This window comes from Poecilia reticulata, chromosome 14, assembly GCF_904066995.2.
Source record: "Poecilia reticulata chromosome 14, P_reticulata-male-v2, whole genome shotgun sequence".
NCBI classification, from domain to species: Eukaryota; Metazoa; Chordata; class Actinopteri; order Cyprinodontiformes; family Poeciliidae; genus Poecilia; species Poecilia reticulata.
The window spans coordinates 113,150-132,500 of NC_088843.1; the positions used below are offsets into that span (position 1 = coordinate 113,150).

The 19,351-nt window shown below is 45.0% G+C and overlaps 3 protein-coding genes across 7 annotated transcripts in view; 1 reads left to right on the forward strand and 2 right to left on the reverse strand.

Annotated features, from left to right (window-relative positions):
- Positions 1 to 88: 88 nt before the first annotated feature.
- Positions 89 to 4,551, reverse strand: kcnj15 (potassium inwardly rectifying channel subfamily J member 15). The gene is made up of 2 exons (XM_008401974.3): positions 4,035 to 4,551; positions 89 to 2,589 (listed from the first exon to the last, which is right to left on the reverse strand). The coding sequence occupies exon 2, from the start codon at positions 2,566 to 2,568 to the stop codon at positions 1,573 to 1,575; it is 996 nt and encodes a 331-aa protein (XP_008400196.2). The 5' UTR covers positions 2,569 to 2,589; positions 4,035 to 4,551; the 3' UTR covers positions 89 to 1,572.
- A 1,844-nt stretch (positions 4,552 to 6,395) lies between these two features.
- Positions 6,396 to 10,204, forward strand: vps26c (VPS26 endosomal protein sorting factor C). The gene is made up of 8 exons (XM_081615436.1): positions 6,396 to 6,589; positions 7,474 to 7,617; positions 8,052 to 8,201; positions 8,300 to 8,380; positions 8,460 to 8,534; positions 9,086 to 9,236; positions 9,309 to 9,461; positions 10,060 to 10,204. Exons 1-8 carry the CDS (start codon positions 6,533 to 6,535, stop codon positions 10,140 to 10,142), a joined length of 894 nt encoding a protein of 297 aa, XP_081471562.1. The 5' UTR covers positions 6,396 to 6,532; the 3' UTR covers positions 10,143 to 10,204.
- Positions 10,205 to 10,444: 240 nt separating this feature from the next.
- Positions 10,445 to 19,351, reverse strand: part of ttc3 (tetratricopeptide repeat domain 3) — a 36,369-nt gene continuing 27,462 nt past the window's right edge. For 3 of the 5 annotated variants that reach the window (XM_081615414.1, XM_081615413.1, XM_081615412.1), the window contains exons 33-46: positions 18,948 to 19,351; positions 18,802 to 18,870; positions 18,217 to 18,363; positions 18,002 to 18,141; positions 15,878 to 15,946; positions 15,711 to 15,807; positions 15,535 to 15,638; positions 14,501 to 14,585; positions 14,344 to 14,427; positions 12,123 to 12,274; positions 11,918 to 12,032; positions 11,729 to 11,836; positions 10,883 to 10,975; positions 10,445 to 10,663 (exon numbers count right to left, since the gene is read on the reverse strand). The exon at positions 18,948 to 19,351 is cut by the window's right edge and continues 146 nt beyond it. In XM_081615414.1, the coding sequence (XP_081471540.1) occupies positions 10,553 to 10,663; positions 10,883 to 10,975; positions 11,729 to 11,836; positions 11,918 to 12,032; positions 12,123 to 12,274; positions 14,344 to 14,427; positions 14,501 to 14,585; positions 15,535 to 15,638; positions 15,711 to 15,807; positions 15,878 to 15,946; positions 18,002 to 18,141; positions 18,217 to 18,363; positions 18,802 to 18,870; positions 18,948 to 19,351 (1,778 nt within the window). In that variant the 3' untranslated portion in view covers positions 10,445 to 10,552. The other 2 variants (XM_081615415.1, XR_014090822.1) reach the window with 2 other exon arrangements.

Sequence of the window (19,351 nt, forward strand, 5' to 3'; positions counted from 1 at the left end):
TGGAAGCTAGCCACTGGAAGCTATCCACTGGAAGCTAACCACTGGAAGCTAACCACTGGAAGCTATCCACTGGAAGCTAACCACTGGAAGCTAGCCACTGGAAGCTATCCACTGGAAGCTAGCCACTGGAAGCTAGCCACTGGAAGCTAGCCACTGGAAGCTAACATTTTCGTCCATGCCGTGATCAAGCCAAACAGTTTTTCTGATGGATCTCTGTGCCGTCCGGTTTTAATATCAGTTTCAGTTCTGGTTCCTGTGTAAGAAAATACAAAGGCACAACACTTGGTTTGAACATCTGAGTGCTTTATTTTTCTTGTGTTAAAACAGTAAAAGTAATATTTAAGAAACAAAATGGTTCCATTTGTCTTGGTGTCTACATAACTCACCCATTATTCACCTCGTCACATAAGTCATTATTATCAAGTCATTTCTTAGTAAATCTGTCTGCAAAATATAAATGTCCCAGAAATTAGCTTTCCAACACACAACATACCACACTGATTTTAGTGTTACAACACATTTTAAAGTCACTTGGCTCTGGAAATAACTTCATTTATAACAATTTTATACTTACTAATGTAAATATAAGATTACACAACAGAATTCCAATTCAGAAATCTTATGGGATTTGTTAACTGTGCTAACAAGCTAACTCCAGTTAGCAGGACAAGCGAATCAGAACATGTTTGTCTCCATCTAAAAACAATGTGTCTACAGATCAACGCTGGACATTGTTTTGTTTTTTGTCAGCCAGTTTCACTGAGTTAGAACCAATCAGAAAAGCACTAAAGTGGTTAATTTCTCCATCTTTCTGTTTGTTTTACTTGAACGGCAGCCATATTGAATTTGAACTCAGGGACTTTCTGGTTTCCAGGTTGGAATCTGAACTTTGCAGGTTTTCCCCTTTAATTTTTTTCTACATGGATCAAGGAAATGTTGACTATCGAATACAAGTTGAACTTATAAATTGATGCTTTAATTAAAAAAAAATCACCTGGCTTTCAGCAAACAGCCATAAAGTTCAGAAAAAAATGTAAATGATGGAATTCACAGTTTGAAAAAGATGTGTTGTATTCAGGTTGGTAAAGAAACAACAGGTTTGAGGCCAAATCGTGTCATTTTCACATTATAGTGATAACTGCCAAACAGTTCCTATCCGCCATCTTGCATTGACTTAGTAACTGTAAACAAACCGTTTTATACACATCTACTAAAATTATGGGGTTTATTATCTGAAAACTTTGTTTCCCTTTGTTCTAAGATATGACAGATTCAAACCTCTGATCAAACCAAAATAACTAAGTCCCTGTGACTGATTTTGTCTTTTTTTACGTAAGACTGTGACGTGGAAAGTTCATTTAAATAATCTGTAGGTTCAAATCTTCTCCCTGGTTCTAATGGTGAAACATCCCAACGTACCATTTGATGCCCAAAATGTCGGGTGTGAAATGATCAAAATTGCAAAGGTATGAACTGCAAAACACGTTAACAATCAATAATCAATGAGGTCGATGGGAGATCACAGCACTGTAAAACTAACATCCCCACCATGTCCTCTCAGTCTGGCTTCAGTCACATCTTTCCTGTGCTGCTGCCAGAGCAGGCGGAGTCGTTGCTCACTTGTATTTTGTCAAAAAAGTTGAAATCAACAACGTAGCGGCAGTTGGAGGAGCTGAACAGCACCGGCGTGAACTCGTAGCCCCACAGGATCTCCTGAGGGATGTACGAGCTGCGGCTCTGGCACGTGGCCGCGGTCGACTCCATGGTGCCGTTGAGCGTTATGAGCAGCTCAAAGTCTCGGTTGCTCAGGGTTTCTGGGGTCAGTCCTGCCAACGGGCTCTTCTCATCGATGATGTGGTAGAAGGTGAGCGGGAGGATCAGGAACGGACAGTCTCCACTGGTGTCCATGTAGAAATCTACGGAGCTCTGGTGGATCTGCGTCTTCTCTCCTTCTTCTGTCACGTTGGACTGAAACAGCTTTCCGGTGAGCTGGCACTGAATCAGCAGACTCTTCCTCATGTTGGCCACTCTCACCATCAGACACAGCTTGCCTTGGTGCCTGCAGATCACCGCCACCTGGCTGAACTTTATCGTTTCTGCTCGCTTCTTGGGTCGGGCCAGTTTGGCCAGAAAGGCCCCGGTGACAAAGATCTCAGCCAGGCCGGTGATGACGAGCTGAGCCACCAGCGTGAAGATCGCCAGAGGACACTCTTCAGAGATGTGCCGGAAACCGTAACCTATGGTGGTCTGCGACTCCAGAGAGAACAGGAAGGCTCCGGTGAGAGTGCCCACATTCGTCACGCAGGCTGTGTGGGTAGAATTGCGCCAAGTGTCAAAATCTCCGTTCCCCATGCCGATGAAGAAAAAGAAGACTCCAAAGATGAACCAGGTCATGAGGAAGGTGGAGGCAAACAGAGTGAGCTTGTAGCGCCACTTCATGTCCACCACCGTCGTCCAGATGTCGTGCAGGTAGAGCTTGACCATTCCTTCCACGTTGTCGATCTGAACATTGTTGTGACCGTCTTTGGACACGATCCTTCGCTGGGCCTCTGACTTCCTGTTGACCATGATGCTTTGCTTCAGCAGGAACTGCAGATTGAAGAGCAACAGAAAACATGAATGTTCTCATAACATGTAATGGACAAAGTGTTCATAATGTTTTTGCTTCCACAGATCCAGACTCTCTTCTAATGTCTGAAAGTCTTAATTCGTTTAATCGTGACTTTGGTTCAGTGAGCGCTGAGCTAAATCAGTTATTGATTAGGAACCGATCAGAATGCAGGACAGAAAAACATATTTGGAGTGATTTAAAATGTTTGCATTGTGGTGGAAGGGATTAAACAATAAAGAGAAATCACCAAACTCCTTACAGCTGTTTAATCCACAGGGTTTAATGTCGGAGGTCAGAGGTCGTCCGTCCGTCGCTGAGCCCGATTTAAAGGTGGCCTAACATGAGCACCGTCAGCCCGATGCTAAGCTACAGCAGCCAGAAAGGCCTGGATGGACCCAGAAACTCTTCCTGCTGTTGTGAACTCAACACTTTACAGCTGAAACATTAACCATTAAAGGCCAAATGTTAAAGATTAACATGATATCAGAGCCGTTGGCGTCGGAAACACGGCAACTGAAGGTCAGTCAGAAAGAACATGAAACTGCTGCAGATGAAATGATAGCTGCATGTTTCAAAGTCAGAACAAACCCAGATCATCATTCCTCCACCACCGTGCTGCAAACATAAATTCTGCTTTCTTTCATTTTCTAATTTTAGTTTGTTTTGATCTTAAAGTAAACTTGAGTTTCGCAGCAGAACAATCATTAAAAACACAAATCCAACTATGAATGAAGATTATGGAGTGTCCTAGTCAAAGTAAAGGGCTATGATGGGGATGTCAAGGCTTAAAGACCAAATAAATGATTCAAAATTCCTCCTCAGTGATGTTACAGACTTTGACTGGTCCATTATTTTCTCACTTGGTTTGGAAGCTTCTTCACTGTAAAAACACATATTTTTGGTCGAGTCCACTTGAAATGAGACAAAACTAATTTATGACCAACGTTTCAGCGAGATAGGAAGGAGCTTGTTTTTAATTCTTAATATTGATCAAAAGTTTGAGTTAAACTGGCAAATAGTTTATTGATAACGTGACATTTTCCCAGGTTTTAAGTGAAATAATTCAAATGAAGGAATTAAAATAAACTCCTTTATCTGAATGTTTGTTTTGTCTTTTTTCAGGTGAACCAGGATATCTGCACTAGAAACTAGAGAAAAAGAAACTTGGTAGGATTTTGTCTTTTTTCACTTTTTCTTTGTCTGATATCAAATTTTGTTTGATGGCCTGAAAAATGGAAAAGTGACAAAAAACATAAGAAACATAAAACACTGTTCAGTATTTCTATAAAAGATTCTTTATTTTGATCCGAGTTTGTCAGAATCACCAACTGAATGTTATTAGAAATAAAATCTGACGTTGTGACATGTAACGTTTTTAGACCCGTTTCCTCAGCAGATAAACATGAATCTGAGTCGGACTCACCTGTGAGCAGCTCGTCCTCTGAGAGCTGAAGTTCAGCGTCGTCTTCCTCAGATTGTTCTGAACTTTGGCACAGTGAGGAGCGGAGCCAGACAAAGCCGAGCGTAATCTGTGATCCGGTTCCCTCCCTCACCTGTCCGCAGGTGGGAACAACAAGGTGACGTTGGTTTCCTTCCTTTACGGTTGTTGTTGCTTCACACAAGCCCAGATTTACGGCCGTCTGAAGGACACGATGAAGGTCAAACTACCGCATGATGGGAATTATCTGATCGATTCTCTATAAATATGAAATCAACATTTTGACACCTGCAGGTCAGAAAAAGACCCAAATATTGCAGTTGGTAATTTATGTAATCAGGAAAATGCTACGAATCGACTGGTATTAATAACTAACATGTATTTAATGTGTCATTTTGATCAGATTTAGAGCTTCTCATTCTCTACAGGTGATGTTTTTAAATAAAATCAGAAAATGTGGTTTACGTTTGTATCCAACCCCCGTTACTCTGATACCCCAAAAATAAGATTCTGTCAACCTGAATAAACCTGATTGGTGATGAAACTGACAGTTATTGTGTTAAATAACTGAACTACTGATGAATCAGGCGACTTTGACATTCAGTCTTTATTTAAACACTTTAACCTTTTTAAACAATGTTAGAAATTCATTAAAAGATGTAAATAAACAAGTAATTCAATTCCTTTTTTAAATAACACAATAAAAATGTTATTACCAAAAAATGCAACAACCCTTTTTAGTGTACGCTTGATTTTTTTGTAGATTATTAATTTATTTTCATTAACTGATTAATAATTGATAGCAAAAGGTGATTAATTGGAGGTTTTAATGAATTCTGGGTAAAACTCCTTTACAGACAAATGTTTATTTTTCTTAAAGGCAAATTTATACATTTGTACAGTTTTGGTTTAATTAGTGTTTTATTCTTCAGCAAACGACCTTTTTGATTAAAATGAGCAGTTTGGTCTCCGCTGAAGACGGACGTTGTAGATAATTGTGTTAAATGAGCTGAAAAACGCCAAAGTTTGAGGTAATGAGACGTAAACGAGTGGAAACCTGAACAGCTGAACGTTTCTGTTCATGAAACGGTTGGAAAGAGTTTTTTCTTCTTGCAACAAAGTGAATGATTACTGGAAACAAGCAGCAGCTGAAGGACACATTACCTGAGGTCTAAACAAAGTTCTGCTGGTGGCTGTTTGGTTTGTGGACAAACACTTAAATAAATGTTAAAGAATGAGACGAGTCAACATGAAGCTAAAGTCAAACGTCCAGCAGAGATTTGGTTCTGTTGATTAGAGGAAGCAGCAGTGAAGGTTCAGTGAATTAAACCGTTTCTGTGACGTTTCCTGGACCTTTTGGATCCTCAGCTTTGTTATTAACTTCATCTCCACATTCCTGAGAGCCGACAGATTATCGTTTCTTTACCGGGGAACAAAATGAACCTTCTCGTCTGCAAATGTTGATGTTGGCAACTGAAATGAGCAAAAGGAGATTTTCCAAAAATCACCAACAGGAAGCAGTTTTTACAGGTTTCCTTCGTTTGCAGCAGAACTTTAAGATTCAGTTTAACTTGTTTATTTCAGGTGAATCAAATGAAGCCAACGCTTCATTTCAACAGTAACATGTTAAAATATTCAAAATCATGTAAAAGACATTGAATAAGAATAACTGCATGTGATAAAATAAATGTAAACATCTACAAAACAAGAGCCTCCATTAATTATCTGCATAAATATTTGATAAACGTCCTTTAATGTTTCTGACATGTTTAGATAGAATATTTAAAACCAACATGTTATATTTTAAACCTTATTAACCTGAGATTAATTCAGAGACAAACAATCTTCCAGTTTTTTAACAACTTTTGTTTGTTTTACGAACATAATCTGTTCTTGGTGGTGACGTCACAGTGATCTCTAAAAATAAAACATATAAAGTTTACAACTTTGAATAAAATTACATCACAATGATATGAAATCAAGTAATACTGAAAATAATGAAGTGAAACAACAAATTGTAAATAACTTGAAATAAAATGAATCAAAATAAAATAAAGGAGCTGAACAGCGCCCTCTGCTGTGTAAACGCGGCTCATTCAGCATAAATTTTATTTGTGAAAATTTATTAGAAACTTGCAGTCTTGCACTTCCGGTGGCAGACCGGAAGTTTACATTTTTATGCGACAATAAAAAAGCTTTTTTCTACTTTGCAGTCTTTTTAATTTAACTGAATCTTTTTTTATATTTGTATGTAAACTTCCGACCCGCGCTGCTTTAGTTTCAATCCATAGTTACTTGTGCTTTTATTTAGAAAATTTGACCGAGTCGCTCAAATCGGCGGAAGTCGCACTCTTATTTTGAAAGATTTACCCGGATACCGAGTTGCTGTTCTCATTAATTTCTCATTCAGAAGCCAGATAAATATAAAACATTGCGTCGAAAACAAGCTTGTGACGTCAGCCGCCGGTCAGCTCAGCTCGGAGATGAGCGTCACTCTGGATATCAAACTGAAAAGAGCCAACAAAGTGTATCATGAGGGGGTAAGAGAGCCACGACACGAACAGGCCCAGCTAATGTTAGCCTCCCTCGGCTTTCTCCTCTAAAACACTGATGAAGCCACTGACTCGCTGACATAGACGGTTAGCTTGCTGCGTTAGCAACAAGCTAATTCGTAGTCACGTGACCAGCAGCTGCTTCCATGGTGTTGTGACGAATTTGGTCACCACTTAAATTCTGTGCTCGATTATCATTTCTTTACGTAATAAATAAGAAATATAGTTTAAAATATTCATGAGAACATAAATAAAAATATGATTTTCTACTCATTTGTTCTGAGCGCCATAGAAACCCGGTGGTTAGCTTGGAGTTTAAAACTGACACTTAGCTGTTCAAAATGTTTATTAAAATTAAACATTTATCTAGATAAATGATGGTAATCGATAAAAGTGATAAGAACTATTTATTATTTCTTTATGTTACTGTAAAGCTGCAGCTCACAAAAATCAAATCCTGCTTTTAAAAACGTTTTATTTTTTTATCTTTCAGTCATAAAAATATTGATTTATGTCATTAATCTGCTTACAGTAACTATTTTCAAATGTATTGGTATTTATTGATCATTTTATTGAACAGAAAGTGGAGCAAATCAATCCCAACAATACGGACAGTTTTAGATTTTAAACATTAATTAAAATTTATTGTGAGAACAATAAATCTAAATCTTCATCATAGGAATTTTATCACTATAAATAAAACATTTTTTGTATAATTTTGTGTTAATTTCTTCTCTGTTCTTTATTGATTCTCTTCTCCAGTTAATGATTAGTCAATTATTGAACTATTTTATTCTAATAATCGATCAATCGTAATAAATTGAGGCTGATGATCGATATCCGTGAGGTGATTCGGTTCTGGTCCGTTTCAGGAAACGGTGGCCGGCATCGTGACGTTGTGCTGCAGGGAGCCGCTGCAGCACAACGGCATCGCGCTGACCATGGACGGCATCGTCAACCTGCAGCTCAGCTCCAAGAGCGTCGGCGTCTTCGAGGCGTTTTACAACTCCGTCAAGGTGGGACCCGCTGGACCGGACCGGGCCGGACCGGACCGGACCGGGCCGGACCGGACCGGACCGGACCCCTGTTAAAGATGAAAGGCTGCTGATGACAGTTATTTTAGTTATTGGTAATCGTGATGATTGATTAGTTAATCGGATAGAAAATGAGGCACATCTGCAGATTGAAGCTAAAACTGAAGTTTTTGGTTGAATGTTTTACAGAAAATGTTTTTTTCTCGTCTGTTTTTAGTTTTTGTTCTTTCAGCAAATGGCCTTTTTGTTCTCCAGTTACCGATTATTTCAATAATCGATCAACCTGATTAATCTCATTGATGGTTTGGTAAATGAAGCATTAATTCAGATTTACTCACCAAGTTTAGAGAATCATTTATTTAAAGTCTGTCTGCTGCAATAATCTGTCGGCTAATCCGTGAAACGTTAATCTGCAGCCAATCCCGCTGATCAGCAGCAGCATCGAAGCGGCGAAGGCCGGGAAAATCCCAGGAGGGAAAACGGAAATCCCGTTTGAGTTTCCGCTCATCAGCAAAGGCAACAAAGTTCTGTACGAGACGTACCACGGCGTCTTCGTCAACATCCAGGTTCTCCTGTCTGCTGACCAGAGTCTGAAACATCCAGGTGTGAAAAGGCTCAGCAGTTTGTGTTCCAACTTTCTGACTTTTCCCCGTTTGCTGCTCAGTACACGCTGCGCTGCGACCTGAAGCGCCCCCTGCTGGCCAAAGACCTGAGCAGGAGCTGCGAGTTCATCGTTCACAGTCAGGTGAACGTTAGCAAAGCGCCGATTAGCCGCTCTGCTGGTCAGTGGCTGGTCAGTCGTATTGATTGGTTTCTCATTTCAGCCGCAGAAATCAAAAATCGTTCCGACTCCGGTCAAGTTCAGCATCACTCCAGAGACGCTGCAGAACGTCCGCGAGGTGCGACCTTTGACCTGCTGCTGCCGCATCGCAGCCAGGCTGCAGATCAATGTATTGATCATCTCGTTCCTTTACAGGAGGTTTCATCAGAGAAGCTGATCTGGGATTAATTATTGATTAACTGATTAATAATTTGATAGAATTAATTGGAGATTTTTAGAGAATTTGAACATATTTTGATTTTAAATGCAAAATGTTTAAATTACAGTTTTTTTCAGCAAATGAAACGATTGATTGATTAGTTGATTGATTAGTTGATTGATTAGTTGATCAGTTTGAGCTGAAACTTCAGAGCTTCTTTCAATTTGTTTCTAGCAGTTTAAACGGAAACTTCTGCAAAATAATAATTGATTTTGATCAATGTTTTTATATTTAATATAAATGATGCTGATTTTAATCTGAAGCCATTAATCATAATTGATCTGTCTGCAGATCAGACTGGATGTTTTCAGCTGTGTGTAAAAAAGTGAAACATTTGGATGTTTGGTTTTAGTCGCTGAGCGGTTCTGGAAACGTCTGCAGGTCCGTTTCACTGACTGTTTGTGTCACAGAGGGGTCAGCTGCCGCGCTTCCTGATCAGAGGACATCTGGACGCCACCAGCTGCGTCATCAGCCAGCCGCTGACCGGGGAGGTGCAGGTGGACAAATCCGACGTCCCCATCAAGAGCATAGAGCTGCAGCTGGTCCGGGTCGAGACCTGCGGTGAGTCCCCGTCTCCCTGAACGCCGCCGCCGTGTGGCGGCGCCCCCTGGAGGTTTCCTGTTTCACCCACAGGCTGCGCCGAGGGCTACGCGCGAGACGCCACGGAGATCCAGAACATCCAGATCGCAGAAGGAGACGTCGGCCACGGCATGTCCATCCCCGTCCACATGGTCTTCCCCCGACTCTTCACCTGCCCCACGCTGGAGACCACCAACTTCAAAGTGGGTCAGTACAACCGGCCAGTCAGAGCAACCAGCCAATCAGAGCAGCCGGCCAATCAGAGCAGCCGGCCAGTCAGAGCAGCCGGCCAGTCAGAGCAGCCGGCCAATCAGAGCAGCCGGCCAATCAGAGCAGCCGGCCAATCAGAGCAGCCGGCCAGTCAGAGCAGCCGGCCAATCAGAGCAGCCGGCCAATCAGAGCAGCCGGCCAGTCAGAGCAGCCGGCCAGTCAGAGCAGCCGGCCAATCAGAGCAGCCGGCCAGTCAGAGCAGCCGGCCAATCAGAGCAGCCGGCCAATCAGAGCAACCGGCCAATCAGAACGCTCCACCTTCACTTCCCAGCTGCATCTGGTGATTTGATGGTCAGTTGAACAGAAACGCTTCATCCTCTCTGCTGGAGGTTATTATTGATTAATGATCAACAACTGATAAAAGGTGATTATTGATCTTCAGAGAAGCTAAAACGGTTTGAAACTCCAGGAGTTTCTGGTCAAACATTTATATATTTAATCTGTATTGAATTAGTTTTGTCGTTTTTCTTCACTCCAGTTGGCGGTTAATCGATTACCAATCGTTTCAGGAACTAACGGCTCGTTTTGTCCTCAGAGTTTGAGATCAACGTCGTCGTCATCCTGCAGGACGATCACCTGATCACCGAGAACTTCCCTCTGAAGCTCTGCAGAGTCTGATCGCCGATCAATGATCCATAAATACCGACTGCTTTGAACTAAAATCTGAATCCATCCCATAATTTTTCTGCTTGTTCTGAAACTTTAATGAATGAATTAATTTGTCTGCAGCTCAGATTTATTGATTCCACCTCAATTATTGTAACTTTGATTAGCAGATAACTGAAGTTATTGAGCGATAAAATAAAAGTCATGATTCCAGTTACGTCTGAACAAACGTCTCATTTTGATCCTAAATGCACATAACTTTATATTTTAATTGATCTCATGATGTTTAATGATTGAGTCAGTGAAACATTGAGTATTTGTCAGACAAGCTCCAACACCGAGTTTCTTTATTTTCTCAGGTTTTAAATGTCAATAAAATCAACAATTTAAATAAAAAAGTAAAAAATGAGGTAAAAGCAGCATCAGGGGGCCTGGCGCCTCCTGGTGGACAGAGCGGGGAAGTCGTCAGGCAGCAGCGCGTGGGTCCTGCAGGTGGGACAGGTGTTCTTCTCCTTCAGCCAGGACCGGATGCACTGGACACACAGAACCGGGTCAGAACCAGAGGGAGACTGCAGGGCGCCGTGGGCCCATCGGGCCTCACTTCTTCCAGAACAGGAACATTTATTACTGCTTGGGATCCAGAAGCTCCACCTGAGCAGCGACGTTTTAGGCTCGGTTCTTCCAATCAGAACCAATTGGACCAGAACTTCTGGACTAGTTTATTTAGTTTGGCTGTAGATAAACGGCGTTACCTGGTCGTGGTAACTGTGCCGACACTCCAACACGCAGGCGTCTTCCGGACTCATGTCCTCGTGGCAGATGATGCAGGGATCCTCCATGTTCAGCTGCACAAAGTTATTGATTATTGGTTAATTGATAGGCGGCCATTTTCTCTCAAAATGACTCTTTCCATAACTTCCCGATTTTAAAAACTTATTTTAGCTTTTGTAGTTTTTAAATCCTGACTGAATAAACTGAACGTCGCAGTTTTATAAAAATAACGAATAAAAAAAGATGGAGAATAAAAAGTTTAACTTTTTAATTCATGTTTTTAGTTTTTCTGTCACTTTTAGCTGCTGAAGTTAGTTTGTGATTGACTAAAGGGCGATTCCACCCAATGTGTTATTTTAGCATCTTTAATCTGTTTAAAAACCTAAATATTTACATTTCAGACTTGATCCACATTAGAGCTGCAAGTTCTTATTAATCTACTAATCAATAATTAATCAGTTACATAAATTGGCTCATTCTGCCTTTCATGCCATAATTACATTTTAAATGATTCACAACATTCCTTTAGTGAATATTCAGTTTGTAATATTTAAAAATGTTCCCCTATTGGCCACTTAATACTTTTATTTATAAAACACTTTCAAACAGCAACAAAATGAGAAAAATTAATTTTCTAAATATGGAAATAAATAGAAACAAAATGGAAGAGAGTGAAAAACACGTTAAAAATGTTTCAGTGTCAAAAGTGGGAAATAAATAATAATAATAATAATAATAATAAAGTGTCTGGATTTCATTAGTTTGGAGGAAACCAAGGGTCTAGTCAAATCGAGCGCCTCTTTTGCTCAGTGGCTGAGTCGACTCACAGCGTTCGGGTTTCGGACTCTCTGCGCTCCGACCAGCTGCCACACCGGGTTCTGGTTCCCCTGAGCCGGGCTGGACCGGCCTGCGGCGCCGGATGACTTCAGCGTTTCCTGAGGAACAGGAGGAAAGCGGGTGATTGGCTGAAAGCCGCGGCGGTTAGCCAATCAGAGCACGGCTCTGCGGACCGCTACCTGATGGTCCAGGATGAGCTGCGCCACGCCGCTGACCACTTCCTGTAGCGGCACCAGGTTCAGACTTCCTCCTCTGGCCAGGCGGAAGTCCTGAACGAATCGCATCAAGTTGGACCTGCAGACCAACCAGAACCGGGTCAGAACCGGGTCAGAACAGCTCAGCAGCCGAGCCGTTTCTACACGCTCAGCTCTTCCTGGAATCTACCTGGAATAGTCTGGAAACATGGCGGTCAGGCTGTCCATGGCCTTCTGGAAATCGGAGACGAGCAGCGGCTCCTTCCTGGCGGCGGCTCGGGGCGGGGCGGCCTCGGAGGCGGGCGGGGCGGCCGGCTGAGGATCGTTAGCTGCAGCAGGAAGCTGCAACAGAAACAAACGTCACCTTCCTCTGGTCCTGGGAAAAATACGGAGCAAATTTCACTTTGAGTCTCGGCTGATTCTAAAAAACTGATGTTCAGCAATAAGTTCAAGATTTTTGATGTCTGTAAAACAAGCAGTTAAAAAAAAACGATTATCGAGTCATTAAGCCGTTACCTAGCAACAAGCCCAGCCTGTTGCCTAGCAACCCCAGCTGATCTCCAGTGTTTGGTCAGCTGCTTTTCCTGCTGTACAATGGCTGCTGGAAAAGGAGCTGCGGTTGCTAGGTAACGGGCCGCGTTACTGAATATTTGTTTGAGGGTCGGCCAGATATGACGCCAGCGAAACGTGACGATGCGGCTCATTTCAAACCCGAAGCCCATCGGGGTTCTGTCACCTACTCATCTGGTTTTTATGATCCTGAAACGTCAGAATAAAACTGCTGCGTGTTTCCAGTCGTTTCCCGCTCAGCCGCCTCCAACCGCCGTTTATTCAAGTTGCATCAGAAACTTGAATAAATCGGTTGCGAAGCGTCGCTGCAGGAAAACCGAGTGAAAAGCTGCAGTCAGGTTTGTCAAACTGTTGGTTCAAATCTGTAGCTTTGCCTTCAGCCCAACTGAAAACTTCCTGACCTTCAGAACATTTCTGACCTCAGATTGTCTCCAAGGCTCATCGTTGAATTGACAAACTGTTGGAAACTTAAAGCTCCTCCATGCAGCCACTGGTCCATGTTCTGGTGTCTGGAGGTTTTCACTCCATTTAAATGTCTTATCCAACGTCAGACCAACTTCTGAACGTCCAAAGGTTTGGAGAAATGAAGCTTAAGCACAAATTCAAGCTGGAAGACTCCTGCCTCACCTCCCGCCCATCGCTGCTCATCGCCTCCAACCTCCACTCGGCGCGTCCAATCAGCATGAAGCTCTGCTCATAAGGATCCACACCCACCCAGTCAGCCGCTTTCCAGCAGTGCCCAGCCCTCCTCCGGCCCTCCAGGATGCCTCCACCACCGTGTCGGAGCATCCCTAACCCTAACCCCCATCTGGGATGTTCACCGAATTCACAGCTCAATCATCATCATTTCTGTTAATAAATTTCTTATTTGTTGTTTTTTCTCCGTCTGAGTCTTTCCAGTCCAGCAGTCCAGCAGTCCAGCTGCAGTCAGAGTTTAAGTTGTGAAACTGAGCGGCTCTTTAAACCGTCTAAACTGCTGAGGGAGAATCAGCAGGTCTTCAGGTCCGTCTGCTGTGGATCACAGGATCTCCTGGTATTCCAGGCTCAGCACTGAACCGGTTCCGGTTCTTTCCAACAGCAGGACATCTGGTCCTCTGCAGTCCGGGGTTCCTCAGGGCTGATGTTGGGCCTGTTCTAGTTTCTGCTGCCTCTGGGCTGCAGCTTTAAAAGCTCCAAGTCTCTCTCTGCTCTGCAGACACGATCAGATCCGTCTGCCTGTAACATGGCAGCCGGTCAGCAGAGCCGATGTTACCGGGTCGTCTTCAGGACGTTCAGCCCGGTTGGTCGGTGCCGTCCTCTTGGACGCTCAGCCCGGTTGGTCCCCCGTCTGTCGTCCATTTGTGAAAAATCTGGGTGATCCTGTTAAACTTGGTTAGCATGTTAGCGCCGCTATCAAAGCCAGTTTCTTTCAGCTGAGATAAAATCGGGTTTTGATGTTTAGATTATTGCTCCAGTTTGTCCTGAAGGTTTTAGCAGAACAAACTAAAAGCTGCAGCAGAACCAGGAGGTGTGAATCTGTGACCCGGTTTCCTCCACTGGCTGCTTCAGGGTCACATTAAGGTTCTGTTGATGGTTTTGAAGTGTTTTGGGTTCTTGGTACTGAAGTAGCAGCTCTGAGGTCGGCTGCAGCCGGTACCGTCCGTCTGGATCGGCTGGCTGCTGAACTCCAGACTGAAACTCGTCTTTCGTAAAGTTTCATTCAGAAAATTTACATAAAATTATCAGAGGCGAAAAGCTTCACTTCAGAAAACATTCAGAACTTTTTCATCTGAAGCTTTTAAAACAATTGGAGTCAAACTGCCGACTCTGCAACCAAATTGTTCTGATGACCCGATAAGAACCTGCAGAACCGGTCCGATCGGAGCGGCCGCACAGTCTCCGACCCGCCGGCCCCTCAGCTGGTCCAGAAGGTCCTGGCAGCGGCGCTGCAGAGAAACAGGGAATGAGACCGGCCCGGTTTGGACCCAATGCTTGGACCTGAGGTTCTGGTTCTGGTACCTCAGCAGTGGAAATGTTCTTCTCCACTTCCTCCACTTTAGCTTTGCAGCCGTTCCTCGCCGACTCCAGCTCCTGGTTCTGGGTTCTGCAAAGCGACAAACATAATTTAAAATAAATGATTTAAAATAAATGATTTAAAATAAATGAGCATTTCTGATGTTTAATACTTCCTGAAATAAATCACTGGTTTCATTTTCTCACCTCGTTCTTCACAACAACAAATTATTTGTGGAAAGTTGAGATTTTTCCGAAAAGCAAAGTTAAAATATTGGAAAGAAAACGCAGCTGGAGAAGCTAAAGTAGCTACGCTAGCCGACGCGTGATTGGCTGCCAATCCAAACACTGTTTGTTTTCCTTGGTGCCGATTGGCTGAAAACAGCAAAAATGTCCGTTTGCCCTAGTTTTCCAGAGTCAACTAAAATATTAAAATGTTCTTTTACACACCTGAGAATAAAACAATTTAACAAAGAAACATCAATTTCAATAACATTGTTTGTAAAATATAAGCCAAACTTGATTTTAATTATAGGGATCAATAAGTCACAGATATTAGCAATAATTAGCTCCACCCGTTTCTAGTCTGGCTAGCGTTAGCTCCACCCGTCTCTAGCCTGGCTAGCGTTAGCTCCACCTGTCTCTAGGCTGGCTAGCGTTAGCTCCACCCGCCTGTAGGCTGGTTAGCGTTAGCTCCACCTGTCTCTAGGCTGGCTAGCGTTAGCTCCACCTGTCTGTAGGCTGGCTAGCGTTAGCTCCACCTGTCTCTAGGCTGGCTAGCGTTAGCCCCACCTGTCTCTAGGCTGGTTAGCGTTAGCTCCACCCGTCTCTAGTCTGGCTAGCGTTAGCTCCACCCGTTTCTAGTCTGGCTAGCGTTAGCTCCACCCGTCTCTAGCCTGGCTAGCGTTAGCTCCACCTGTCTCTAGGCTGGCTAGCGTTAGCTCCACCCGCCTGTAGGCTGGTTAGCGTTAGCTCCACCTGTCTCTAGGCTGGCTAGCGTTAGCCCCACCTGTCTCTAGGCTGGCTAGCGTTAGCCTCACCTGTGCGCCGCCTCGTCCAGCTTGCTGAGCAGCGTCTTGGCATCAGCTAGCTCTCTGTGCAGGATGTTCAGACTCTGATCTCTGCTGCTTTCAGCCGCTGACATCTGCAGCAAATGGGCAGATAAACGTCACAGTGGATCTACCTTTCCTGTCCTTTCCTTTGTTTCCATGGTTACCTGAGCCGTGTAGGACCTCCTGCCAGCAGAGGTCAGCAGAGCCTGGTGGCGCCTGATTTCATCCTCCAAACTCATCTTCTCAGCCGCCGACTGGTTGCTACAGAAAGCGACACAGCGTGAGGAATCGGTGGGATTTTAATGAATCCTGGTTTCCTGCTGCTGCTCACCTGAGCTCCAGGAAGTCGTTGAGTTTGGCCTCATAGCTGCTCTTCTTCTCTCTGATGCTCCTGGAAAAGCTGCAAGGAGAAAAACGTGAGGAAGGGTCCGGCTCAAACGCCTGGGGAAATCTTCAGCTACGGTTTGGGATGAAAGATCTGATCACCAACTGACCGAATCTATGATTAGCAAATGGACCAACGACTGACAACCAGAAATCTTTGAAAAGCATCAGTGGAGCCTCCTGCACAACCAGCCAGAATGCAGTAAGTCAATAACAAAAACTCTTGTATTTTCCAGCAGCCGTTGTACAGGGTTAGCAGAAAAACCAGACGACTAAACGCCTGAGATCAGCTGCGGTTGCTAGGTAAAGATGCAGTGTGATTCAACAGTCAGGTTTTCCAAACGGCTCGTTTTCCAGACACCAAAGACATGAATTTATTGCCAAAAAACAAATGTATGTTTTTAAGTGTTTGTGTTTAGAAGTAAAATCTAAAATTGAAGGGTAAAAATGAGCAAAATGTGAATTTTTCACAATACGTCTCCATTAAAACAAGCTAGTTTATGCTGCCGAAACAGGGTTTATACAGGTTCCCAGAGTTCAACTTACTACTTTTTACTATATTTTTACTACCAACACAAAATCAAACCAATTATGTGTCGATTTCCTCAATTTTGGGAGATCGGTGGATATTTACGTGAAGCCGATCTCATCCTCTGATCTTTTCTACTTCAGCAAAGGTCTAAATTCAGCCCCTTTCCTCTGCTGCCCTGCAGTGAGAGGTTTGACTGACCGGCCACCGGGCCGATCTGAGAGAAATCGGTTCACTGACCCATGTAAGACGACGGGCATAAAACTTTATCCCTCTTACTGAAGGTCTAACTGTGACTTTAACTTGACCAAAACCTCACGTTAAAAACAGGAAGCACTATTTTCAGGGCTGATCCTAAATCCATAAGACTTGTTTTTTAAAGAATATCAGTAAAATGCAACAACATTCCAGTTTCACAAGCCCCACCCGTCGTTAGCCTCGTTAGCGTTAGCCCCACCCGTCGTTAGCCTCGTTAGCCCCACCCGTCGTTAGCCGCGTTAGCCCCACCCGTCGTTAGCCGCGTTAGCCCCACCCGTCGTTAGCCTCGTTAGCGTTAGCCCCACCCGTCGTTAGCCTCGTTAGCGTTAGCCCCACCCGTCGTTAGCCTCGTTAGCGTTAGCCCCACCCGTCTTTAGCCTCGTTAGCGTTAGCCCCACCCGTCTTTTGCCTGTTAGCGTTAGCCCCACCCGTCGTTAGCCTCGTTAGCGCTAGCCCCACCCGTCGTTAGCCTGGTTAGCGGTAGCCCCACCCGTCGTTAGCCTCGTTAGCGTTAGCCCCACCCGTCTTTAGGCTGGTTAGCGCTAGCCCCACCTGTCGTTAGCATGGTTAGCGTTAGCCCCACCCGTCGTTAGCCTCGTTAGCGTTAGCCCCACCCGTCGTTAGCCTCGTTAGCGTTAGCCCCACCCGTCGTTAGCCTCGTTAGCGTTAGCCCCACCCGTCGTTAGCCTCGTTAGCGTTAGCCCCACCCGTCTTTAGCCTCGTTAGCGTTAGCCCCACCCGTCTTTAGCCTCGTTAGCGTTAGCCCCACCCGTCTTTAGCCTCGTTAGCGTTAGCCCCACCCGTCTTTTGCCTGTTAGCGTTAGCCCCACCCGTCTTTTGCCTGTTAGCGTTAGCCCCACCCATACGGACTGAATGTTTGCGGGTTTTATGGTGTTGGATCCTCGTACATATAGTGGAGCTGTTTGTTGCTATGGCAACGAGTCTGCGTGTAGCTAGCCGACACAGAAAGTGAAGGGGAGGATAGATACGAGTGGTTTTGAGTTTTCCAGAGTTATTTTCTGCTCTAAATGCTGAAGGTTTCATTGAACAGAAATGTTGTACGGATGGAAAAGAATCGACTTTTTGCCGGATGTGAACAACAACATGAGACGTGTCTAAATGGCATCAGCTAAACTTTACGTAAAAGTTTTAACACTTTTCCTACAATTACAGTGGAATTGTCCCTTTTGAGTGTGTTCACACTGTTAGCGCTGCAGCTGCTGGTGTTTAGTTGCTGCAGCTACAGGTAACAGGTGTGACAGATTTATGAGAAACCTGCCTCACCTGGCCTGCTCCTCCACCAGGTGCTCCACCTCCGTCTTCAGCGCCTTCAGCTCCTCCTGGTTGGATTTCTTCTCCTTCTGGTCCTTCTTTACCTCCTCCTCCAGCTTCTGCTGGAACATCAGCAGCTCCTTATGGGTCACCTGCTCAGCCAAACATTTAAACGTTAGAAACATTTAAACTTTCCTCCTGCAGGAGCTGCAGCTCCTCAGACTCACCTGGATGTTGGTGGTGATCTCCTTCACCTCCTTCTCCATCAGCCGGACGTCGTCCAGCTCGCTCTGGTCGGCTGCGTCGCCGTTTTGGGTTTCCAGTATTAGCTGCTCCAACTTCCTGTTGCTCCGCTCCTGCCTGATGATGTCACCCTGCAGACGGTCAGAAACCAGGAAGAAAACGCAAACAGATGCTGTAGAACGAAGAGCTGCGGAAAAACGCTGGAAGGAAAACTGGATGAAGTGACGTGAACGTGTTGCCTAGCAACACGTTGCTGGGCAACCAGTTACTCAACACGTTGTTGCTAGGTAACCGGAGAGCGAGCGAGGTCGCTGATGCTAGCAGTTAGCTTAGCTCGCCGTGAGGCCGAGGGCTAAAGAGTCTGCCTACATCTCCCAGCATGCCGAGCGGCTCAGGGACTCTCCCATCAGACGGATCATCTACGGATGTTGATCACGAGTTTCTGGTACAGACGTTGATAGATTGGACACCGAATGCGGGGTCGGAGGTCATCAGCCGACAGGAACACTAGCTCTGGGGGAGCTGCATAGAGCCACCGCTCAGGTGGGAGGATCATCATCATGACTCACCTGCTGCGCCTCCCAGCGTTCGTGCCGCTCTGTGTTCACCGCCACGCTGCTCACGGCGCCCGCACTCGTCTGCCAGAGCAAAACAAACATCATGAGGGAAACGCTCGCTGCGATACGGCGGGACCGGCGGCGGCGGCGGCCTTCACCTGAACTGCTGCGTCGCTACGGCAACGACTCGCCTCCGAGGACAAAACGTCCCTGTGAGGAGCCGGATCACTTTCCAAAGGCTCATAAATATCGTCCAGCGCGTCCAGGTGCGGCTCGGCGTAACCGTTGGCGATGAAGCCGCAGTCGATGTTGGACCAGGCGGGCGCAGCGTCACTTCCTGCCGGGTAGGAGTAGTACGGGTTGGGCAGGACCGGCTGCGCTCCGGCAGCGGGGAAGCAGAACCCGGGCAGGTAGTCGGAGAAATCGCCCAGCATGTACGGGTCAGGCGACGCCGCGTCGTACCGCGGGTCGCCGATATCGTCCAGGTCGTCCAGGCTGGCGGCGTGCTGCGGGCCGGCGGCGTGCCGGGTCAGGCCGATGCGCCGCCCGATCTTAATGAAGC

Excerpts from the sequence above, each read along its gene's own strand:
- kcnj15 (XM_008401974.3), bottom strand. The coding sequence starts at position 2,568 with ATGGTCAACAGGAAGTCAGAGGCCCAGCGAAGGATCGTGTCCAAAGAC.
- vps26c (XM_081615436.1), top strand. The coding sequence starts at position 6,533 with ATGAGCGTCACTCTGGATATCAAACTGAAAAGAGCCAACAAAGTGTAT. Across the intron at positions 6,590-7,473 it reads ACAAAGTGTATCATGAGGGG|GAAACGGTGGCCGGCATCGT; the intron begins GTAAGAGAGCCA and ends GGTCCGTTTCAG. Across the intron at positions 9,237-9,308 it reads GGTCCGGGTCGAGACCTGCG|GCTGCGCCGAGGGCTACGCG; the intron begins GTGAGTCCCCGT and ends TTTCACCCACAG.